The sequence below is a fragment of the Lepisosteus platostomus genome, chromosome 9, assembly GCF_059453375.1.
Source record: "Lepisosteus platostomus isolate fLepPlt1 chromosome 9, fLepPlt1.hap1, whole genome shotgun sequence".
NCBI lineage: Eukaryota > Metazoa > Chordata > Actinopteri > Semionotiformes > Lepisosteidae > Lepisosteus > Lepisosteus platostomus.
In genome coordinates this window covers 45140111-45150596 of record NC_142619.1, presented here as the reverse complement: position 1 = coordinate 45150596, position 10486 = coordinate 45140111, and the positions used below count along the sequence as shown (strand labels likewise).

Here is a 10486-nt window from a genome sequence, read left to right as displayed (position 1 = left end):
TTGGATATAAAACATTAGATACATTTAAAGGAAAGAGATCCCAAAAAGTACTTCTTGTTTATTTTAATCATTCGTGTTTACAAACTTTACATGAAATTAAACGCTTCTGTTATGACCTTTACGTTAAGTAACATTAAGAACAGATTTAAATGTTAAGTAATTCTGCTGCTAAAAAAACTTTTAAGCGTGTAAAGCACGGGTGCTCAGCTCCAGTCCTGGGGGGTGAAGCACTTTGTATAGGTGTCTTTAAATCAGCGGAACCGGAGTTTGGAAAATCTGTTACCCCGCTCCAGTTAAGCAAATGATTATTTCAGTTGGCCACCTAAGAGCTGAGGTACAGAGTAAATCTGCATATATGGGGTTGGGTACTCCCAATTTATTGTATAATGCTCAAAAGTCATCTTACTAAAAAGTTTTAAAGGATAAAAACAGACAGTGACCACGATACAGATTTTAAACATCTTTTCTCACTAAGATGTATGCATTTTAAAGGAAGTGATCTGTATCTAAAATACTGTAATAGTTTCGGGTTCGGCGAGGACAGACTCAGTGACTCAGACACTCGTTGAGTAGAGAAAACAGCGCTTTTCTTGAACTTCGGTACAGGAAGCACAGCACTCCGCGCCAGCAGAGCAAAACACAGACTGAAAGTGAGAGAGAACGAGCAAGCGCCAGAAAGAGTCAAGAGAGGGAGCAATACATTAGGGTCTATTCGGGTAGCTACGCAGGGATAGGGTGGCAATTGGATACAAGTATAACAAGGGTGCGAAACCAGGGAACTATTAACAAGAATGCGGGCGATCTCATCATCACACACTAAATTAAATTTAGCGAACAGCGGGACCGCGGGAGGTTCCGCTTGTAAGCTGAAGTCAGGTAAGCACGATTTGTGTGATTACGAGAGTGGTGATTACGCCCAGGGCCAACGGAAATAGTACTGCATGGGGTGAATCCTCTGTCCTGTAAAGTCCAGGTTCATCCTCATAGAGTTTAATCGGTTCGTCGTGCGGGAGCTGTTGAGAACACATTAGTTATATGGATGCCAGCAGTCATATCACCCTGCAAATCAAAACTGTCAGCTCACTGAAGCTCAGCAGGTGTGAGTCTGGTTAGTACCTGGATGGGAGACTGCTGTGAAAGCTATTGCGAGGCTGCTGCTGCTGGAAGAGGTATTAGTGGGTTCAGTAGGGGGGGCGCTCACCCTGTGGCCTGTGTGGGTCCTCATGGCCCAATATAGTGATGAGAATGTTATACTGTTGAAAGGCGCTGTCCTTCGGAGGCAACCTAAAACTGAGGTCCTGACACTCTGTGGTCATTAAAAATCCCAGGGTGTTTCTTAAAAAAAAAAGAGGAGGGGTGTTAACCCGGCGTCCTGGACAAATATTCCATTGGCCTTTCCCAATCATGGTAATAATCCCCATCTCTGAATTGGCTTCATCTCTCTGATAGCTGATCTGTGGTGAGCGTACGTTGCATCATACTACACATTGGTGGTTATCTGTAAAGTGCTTTGAGTGGAGTGTCCAGAAAAGCTCTATATAAATGTAATGATGTTTTATTATTTTTATTAATAATGCTGTAATGGAAGGTGTGCTGAAATTGACAGTAAATAAACAAAAATCAGTCTAAACAAAGTAAATGCTTATCCCTTATGGCATCCTCTGTTGTGATGCACTTCATTATCTCTTGTTGGTGAAATGAGGTATCATGTCAAATCTAACATGGATAAAAAGATTTAAATGGTTGACGTGATGTAGAAAAAGTGATTTCCACTGTTTTAACAATATGTGCAAGTTTTAGAAAATTCAAACAAATGTATTCACTTGAAAAACATCCACTTTACACCAAGAACACTTTTGTCAGGAAGATGCTAGTTAAATAGTTCTTGATTTTACTTACAAACTAACATTCCCAGTTGTTACTGATGCTGAGTACAGCAGTTTTAAAGACATTTTGCTTGACTTGTGTTTCTAGGAATAAATGTTGCTCAAAGCATATAGTTCAAAAATGATGATATAATGAAAAAGCTAATACATTTGCATGTCTACAATATACAGTACGTGCAATTTTTGTCTTTGTGCTATTTTATTCTTAATAGAAAGACCATCCCATAATGTAAAAAAATTAACAATGACAATCAACTTTCGACATACTGTATGGGTAGCTACAATAGATTAACTATATCTGTGATCAATAATGTGTTCATATTAGTAACTGCTAAAGGCCAAGCAACAACAATGCTGCCATATCATGTTGTATCATCTTGAGATATCCATCCATTTTCTTGCTGTTTTATCCAATACAGGGTTGCGGGGGCGCTGAAGCTTATCCTGGCAAATAACCAGCACCAGGCAGGGTACGACCTGGACGGGACGCCAGTCCATCACAGGGCACACGCAGACACAGACACAGACCATAGGAACAATTTTCTCAGACGCCACTTAGCCTACCAATATGTCTTTGACCTGTGGGAGGAAACCAGAGCACCACACAGACAGCACCACAGTTCCAGAACTGGGCTCCAGTTCTGGAAGGCAGCAATACTGTACTAATTGTACTACTGTACCCTCTTTAGATATCATCCCTGATATCTGAATGATTCTATAAGTTAGCATTATAAAAATATACAAAAATAAGACATTAAAAGAACTCAGATGCTTCTGTTTTATTCTGGATTTCTAACATCAAAAAAGAAAGGGAAACGTAATTGGTTTCAGTTTGCTTACTTCGTATTTTACTTCCAGTTAAAATAATTTATTAATGTTACATAAAATCAAAAAATAGTTTCAGCAAGAAAAAATATAATTTACCGTGTCTGACATCTCACAGCATTAAAGAGTGCCGAAATAAGTTTAAGTTATTTACAAGATCTAAAATTAAAGAATACCCTTGCCTTCTAAATTGTGATAGTAATATTAAGTCAGAGTAAGTTTGTGATAAATTATGCTGTTTGACAAAGTGTTGCAGTCTGCAAAAATCCCTTTTCCTACATACATATATAATAATCATTAAGTGACTTTCACTTAGCTAAAAGGACATTTTAACAACACAAAAATAGAGTATGGTGTTTTTGTTATTGCATTTTGGCAGATATGTGTAAATGAAAGAATGTTGTGACTTGTACATTAACATGCACATTGCATCACTGTACCAATACAAGGCCATTAATTTAGGAAATGTTTCCATCTGATTAATAGTAACGTGTGTTGTGAATTAATATTCCAATTACTTTACTGAATTTAACTTAAATGGTACTCCATTTTAACGTCACATTCGGAAGAAGAAAACTACTCAAAAATTGTTGAACATGAAAACACCATTTGTGGATCTTTTCAAACTGAATAAAAACGTTAACTGTTTTAAAAACACCCCTATACATACTCTTGTATCAAAAGACTTTATACAAATAAACACATTTTGAATTTGTCGAGACATGCATTTTTATAAGATACCACAAAACAAAAAATGTAACAGTTGTATCCAGTGTAAAGTACATTAATGGCTTCATTCTGCAAATAAACATTTTTATTATAAAGTGTCGTTTCACCTGAGATTTAATGTTAATTAAATATTTTGAAAGAAAACAACATACATTTTTTCAAACTATAATAAATACGGTATACAACATGGCTTTAAGTAATCAATTTCCACCCCTTCCTATAGCAAATAAGAAAAATCACATACTAATGAAAATTACTCAATCTGCTGAGTGCTAAGAAGGCATGAGCACACAAACAAGTAAAAGTGTTTAACTTAAGACAGGGCACACAATTCCAGTCATGAAGGGCCAGGAGGTTTCCGTTTCCTTATACCTCTGTCCTTAATTAATGATTTAACTCAATATTTGCTTAATTGAAACAATTAATTGTCCTTTGAAACAATTCATTTTTCTTAAGTTGTAAATTTAGAAATGAAATATGCAACCCTGCCTTAAGGCATGGAAATTACAGTTGTACATGCTTGCAGACAATATGACAGATGAGGGGAGGGTCCCACATCAGCCCTTTAAAATGAGATTATCCTTCACACAGAAATATCCACAGGTTTGAGGATCCATCCTTTCTTTCCTTGATTTTCATCGCAAAGGATCCCAACACATTTTACATATAAAAGGAGAATTGTATTTCAAGGTGCAGTATGATCAACCAATGAGATCCTAAAAAAAAAAGAAATCAAAAACATTCATCACACACTTTCCCATCACACACATTCACCTGGGCAGGCACGCACACACTTTTTTACACACCAAGTTCTTGTTTTGTTTATGCCTTCCATGCCCTGCTCTTTTGCCACTGTAATAGCGGTTTCTTTTTTTCCCCCAAGGCTGGACCCCGTTAAATAAGGTAAGCCCAGCCTGGAGGTCACGAGGCACAGCGGTACTTTTTGCTTTTTGTTTTTTTTGCCACTCTTTTTGTATTGTTTGTGGTCCCTGCTAACCTCACACCAGTGTTTCCGTCCCCTCACCTGGGGCGTAGACTATTTACCGGTGCTTGCCGCAGCGCCTCCCACTACACACTGTCACAGAAAACTATGAAGGACAATTTCAGCACTACTATTTGTTGGTATGCACCTTAAATGTATACCTGGCTTGGGACTTCCTAAATCGTGTCATTTTTTTTGTCTTGAAGTATAATCTGTCAAAGGCTAAGGTTATATCAGGTGATGAGTATATGGATATAAACTGTCATTAAAACAAGCTTAACTTATTTAATTGATTACACCCAGCCACCTATTAGCTTTGAGACCCCTGCAATCTCTGCACTTGCCTAATCTTTTTTCTGCAGAGGTAGCTGTACTGAAGAAATCCTTATCTGTGCCCAAATCCTTATCTGAGCTATCAGAGACATTAAAGGACACGAAAAGAAGTATACATCCTGGAACTGATGGCATCCTTGTTGAATCGTATCTGGCTTTGAGGCCTTAGTTAGAGGGAAATATTGTGATAACAATTTGATCACCAAAATGGTCGATTTTTAATTTGATAAGATTAGAAAGAAAGAAAAATTGTCTGCTAGATTTCTACCTAATGGGATTAAGATATGACTAAATCTTTCCTTCAGAAATTCATCATGTAGGCGAGATTCCAGATATTTACCTCATCGGAGTCGTCATGAAAACCTCGTCCATTACTGACTACATTGTTCAGGTTGCCGGTAATGCATGGGTCATCATCCTGTTGCTGCAAAGCAGAAAAGCGGTATGCCAATATCCTAAGGAAAGAAAGGCAGCCATGAGTCAATTTACAAGTGGAAGGCTAATAATCTAATAATTCTTCTATCTACTACCAAACCTTATTTCCAGTAAAAAGGCAATGTTGTTTAGTCACATTCCACTGATTTTTCCAGTGTGTTATCTGATAATAATCTTATTACTTGCAGCAACCAAACATGCTTGTATTGCTATACATAACATTATGAATGGCTTACTCAACTGGGAAAAACCTATGGCCTACAGGTAAACATGACTAATAATGTCTTGAGTTGCAAATAATATTTATACAGACCAAATCAAAATATTTTTATTTTATTTTGCATTGTATATTACATACCCATGTCTTAAAATACAGTATATATTTACAAATTCCTACAGATTCAACTCCCATAAATTCATGAAAAAAACGTTCTCTTTTGAATGACAGCTGTATGAAGTTGACTTTTTTTCTTTTTTCTTACCTTCCTCCAAATACATATTTTCTAACAATGAGAAATACAGCAGCACTTAACGCCACTATCATAATGGTAATGGTCAAAGCGGTCACGATGGTGGTCTCCTACAGTGAACAAAAAAGAAGAAAAATGGTTTCTCTTAACCTGCTTTACAGAAAAGCAAAGAATGTACCACTGGAATCTTCTAGAAATTACTCACAGGTTTTGACTCTGAAGCCTGAGAAAATGCCCCACATTGCTTATTTATGTTCTTCTCTTTCCGCTGTGGTGTAAATCCTCCTTCACATTTATCACCTGGAACTTTTCTATATCTGCGGCAATAATAACAATTGTCAGCTATCAACAGACGTTAAAACACAAGACAGAAAGGCAGAGTCATTTTGATATGCATTTGCCCGCACATTACATTGCAAAATGATTAGTAAAATATTTGCTTCAATAGGTACTTTTCAGTCAATGTAATTTTGTTGTTTTCCAAAGAGTACAGTTAACTGGTAAGTTATCAGATAAATAATGTTTATTTTTTACAGATTTTTTACAGGTAGTTTCCATTATATACTCTACATGTAAATATGATATTGGTAAGAAGATTATACCTTCATTTTAATGTAAAGCAGAGTGATAACTCTCAGAAAAAAGAAACAATTTCAAATATTTGTCAAATCAACAGAAAGCTACGCGTAATTTTTGGCTATACATAAAAATTAAGTTATTGATTTACCCATTTAAAAATATAATACAATTGTTTCACTATTATTAATTATTAACAATATAATATGTAAAATACAGTGCCAATTGTCAAGCTATACTGGTTTACGTTTTATGTACATGTATCTTTTAAAGTACAGATATAATAAGAGGCCCTGGAACCTTAAACGTATGAAAACTGTATAATCGAAGACTATAACCCCAAGCCCACGTGCAAGTCCAGGAAGGTAAGAGGAAGCATTGATATTTAACACAGCTCAGATAATGTAATGCTGCAGACAAGATTCAGAGCTGCAAAGGCAACACATGAAAGTGATCTGGGTGTTTATATAGATTCGTTATATAGATGTCCTGACGACCGGGTGAGGAAGCATAAAAGCAAAGAGAACATGTTGATAGAACACAGCGTGTAGAACTGAAATGCATGGAAGTTATGCTCAAACTTCAGCATGCACTAGTAAAACCTCAATACAATAATAAGCTTTTAATTTCATAAGTACTACAACAAATACATTTCCAAGCTTGTGATCGGGAATAATCGTTCCAGGTTACTATTGCACCTTTGCTTTACAACTTCACACATTTCCAGCATGGTAATTAAGAGTTTATATGGTTGATTGACTTTAAATTATTGTGGACAACTGGCATTCATCTTCTAAATCTTCAAACGCGATTTAACTAAAGAATGTCATCCTTACCAATAAACTTATTTTTTTCAACATTTTTTTATTCATTTAAAAAAAAAATTAATTATAACATGTTCTTTTTAAATGGCATACTTTTGTTAACATATGAATTAAGAAATAATAGGCTATAAACTAAAACTAATTCCAAAACTCAGTGGACAATGAATAAATATTCTTAACTTAGTGTACATTACCCAGATGTTTGGAGCAACTCTTCCTGTCCATTTAAACACAACTCGAGTGTATGGTTCTCGAAAGCAGGCTGTTCAATACACTCTGAACTGTTTTCATGGCGATAGTAACCATAGTCACTGGGGAGAAAAAAAAAAGTGTGGTGATGTAGGAGAAACACAGTTAATAACTCTAGAACGTTTTGCAAAATGGTGCTGAAATTCAAGAAAATCACAATCTGCCCATAGAAGATTAATAATTGCTGTATCTCCTCAGCTCCTTTGATGATGTTTTCATCATTGTGTTATTGTTATCATTTCACTTTTAAAACAATCTATTGTTATTAGTATTGATCACAGCAAATTCACTGACTAAGGAGAAGATGAAAAACACCTTTGGCATTATTTTATTGATAACTACACATTTTGCTGCACTGTTGTGCTGCAGCAATGTGGTTTAAAAAAACTACACACCTATAAAAGTAGAAAAAATGGGATCTTCAAATTCTGATCAACCAATCAGGGAAAACCTGAGCAATAACTCACTCTAAACTAAAAGAATTACTCATTAATCCATCTGGCTAAGCCACTCGCTGCTTTTAGAAGGGATTAACCTGTTGGAACGGATACAAAAATATGTCAGAATTTCAACAACGAAGAATAATGCTTCACAATGAGACCTCAAAGAAATCATCCATATAATCCCCATGCCAATAGATGAAGGTCGCATTCTTTCAAAAACCACATAGAAGCTGGTGTATAACAGCTTCTCACTGATAAAAGAAGTTATATACAGTACATGTATCTTCCATGGGAACAATATCTACTAGCACTGTCATCACTGGCGATCTTTTCTTTGGTGATCAGTATGTGATGAAGAGAGCAGGACTGGGAATTCTGGAAGTTCATACTTGTGAACTGGGACAAAGGCAAATAAGGACTGGAGCTTATTTCAGCAGCTGTCTGAGCAGCCCTCTTCAAGATCTGGTCTGCTCGCCCTATATGAGGAAGGGGCTAGAAAGTCCGATGTCAGCCATCAGGCTCCTGTACCCTGAGGCACACTGTAATGTTTTCTCACGTGTAAGTGGATCTTCAAGCACTTGCCAATGTTTAACACTGAGAATACTGAGGCCCTCCACACAAATCAGTCCTTAGCTCTGGCAATTCAAATTCATGGGCAGTCTCTGCAGATTATTAAGCATTTCCTGTCCTTTGGTTGTCATAAATCACAATTGACTGACATCAACAAAGAGGTATAACCAATTCAAATGTGCTGCCTTTGACTGTTTGTGGCAACTGTGATCCCCATGTTACTCTAAGATGACATAGCATCCTCTCACATACAAAACCAATGGGCATTGAGAGAATTATCAATCTCACATTTACTTTGTTAGACCAGGTATGTTGTCCAACTGTCCAATTACAGGCTTCAGAAGAAAGTATTTTATCATTCTGTGTGGGAATTCATGCCAGAACTACAATAGACTATCCAGGATTGGTTTCATCAACCTTCTTCAGACTCACAGATAAGATACAGTAATCATGGAAAGCAATCATCCCCAACTGTTAGAGATACCAAGATAATTAGTTATTGTTATTAATAATCATGTATTAGTACTATTCTCACCACATGTAATCATGTCTTGTGCATGGGCAGGGTGTCTCTTCTTTGCTGACAATGTAATCCCTTCCATTTCTGCAGACAGACAGCTTTTTCAGTCTCCTGAACCTCTCCTTGTACCCAAGAACACAACCGTCATTATCAGAGCTTTCTTCATTTGATGAATGGGCTAACCACAAAACATAGTCCTTGTCTTCACCTGGGTTAAAACATGACTCAGAGTTATTTCTAAAATATTTACAAATTAGAAAATGAACAGATTTTTTAAAATGGAACAAGAAAAGGTTTATTAAATGTTGAAAAGAGAAGAAAAGGAACACAGCCTTTTGGCTGTGGACACTTCTTCGGATATGGTTTTTGAAATACAACACTTTAGAGGTTAGTCCAACAAATTTGTTTTTATGGACAAAATGTCCCTATTCTCTCATTTACAGGACATACACTGAATGGCATTCAGAAAAATTGATGACAGTAAAAGCCTTTTACTATCATAAAAATACCAGGTACTCAGCTGCTGGTGGTAAACTTGTTAGACTAACATAAGAAAATGTTAATCATTTTCTTTTTGATTGATAGCGTATGACAAGATATTCTGTCAATTATAATTTACGATATACATATGTTTTTGTGTTAGTGATGAAAGCACTTTTTAATTTCCAATATTAAATACAAAAGTGCAAAGCGTTTTGTAATTGTGCAGTTCCTATACCTACTGTACAAGCCTGTGAAATTTTCCTTTGTTACTGGATCATTACAGAGATCTTTAGGACCAGGCTACAGTACATTCTGAGATTAGCCTTTCAATATTTATAGTGTAGAAGAGTTAACATTTTTGGTGCTTTGAGTGATAGTGTTTGCCAAGGCAATCTAAATATCTGTTATTTATTTGCCTAGTACATTTGCCCCTTTTCCATATTATTGATGAGTTTTATAATATGGGCTACAACTTACCTTTCTTTATGATTTTCAAAGAGAAGTTTACGGGTTATATTTTTCAAAAATACATTGTTTATGTTTTTTGCAATCTATAAATGTATATTTTGTTGCCAAAATTATTACAGGCATACTTCCCGATAAATCCCTGGAATGAACTACAGTACTTACGTACAGTATGTAAGCTTGCCTAGACTTACATCCTGTATTCTGTCATGAAATGACAGCAGGTAGCACACAAATGAGGAAGTTGGGTTAAATAGCTTCCTGTTAGAAGTACAGGTAAGCACTAGTGGCTCTTTTGCACACACTATTTTCAAATCCATATGTCATAAAAATGATAAAAAAGCTGGAATTTGGTACATGTCCCTATAGCAATTAAAGGTCATTTTCTCAAATCACATGAAAATGGGCAGTTTTCGTATATCCCGGATGTTATTTTCTCTTGCACAGATGCTTCTCTTTTTTCTACACTCTTATAATTATAAGTTATTAAGAGGAGAATGTTGTCTCTCTTTGCCTTTCTGTCATATTAATTTGAATTTCACAAGTAAATTTCACAATATACTTAACCTTCAGCTCTGGAGACTTTAATCTTACATATTTGACCCCTGGAGGTAATTTTCCACCAATTCTGACAAATTACACAACCATTAAATTTCTTATCCTTCTGGTTGTTTTTTGAATGAATAAAAATGCTGT

At 35.9% G+C, this 10486-nt stretch overlaps 1 protein-coding gene and 1 long non-coding RNA gene across 2 annotated transcripts in view; one reads left to right on the top strand and one right to left on the bottom strand.

Moving 5' to 3' along the window:
* The first annotated feature begins 19 nt into the window (after positions 1-19).
* LOC148655073 (uncharacterized) lies at positions 20-3587 on the top strand. The gene is made up of 2 exons (XR_015941182.1): positions 20-876; positions 2306-3587. It is a non-coding gene; the product is annotated as an uncharacterized LOC148655073 (long non-coding RNA).
* LOC148655072 (sortilin) overlaps positions 2647-10486 on the bottom strand; it is a 29055-nt gene continuing 21215 nt past the window's right edge. Inside the window, exons 16-21 of the mRNA XM_088645198.1 lie at positions 8858-9050; positions 7255-7371; positions 5866-5977; positions 5673-5770; positions 5096-5210; positions 2647-4156 (exon numbers count right to left, since the gene is read on the bottom strand). Coding sequence (XP_088501324.1) covers positions 4142-4156; positions 5096-5210; positions 5673-5770; positions 5866-5977; positions 7255-7371; positions 8858-9050 — 650 coding nt within the window. The 3' untranslated portion in view covers positions 2647-4141. The remainder of the gene's footprint in view (positions 4157-5095; positions 5211-5672; positions 5771-5865; positions 5978-7254; positions 7372-8857; positions 9051-10486) is intronic.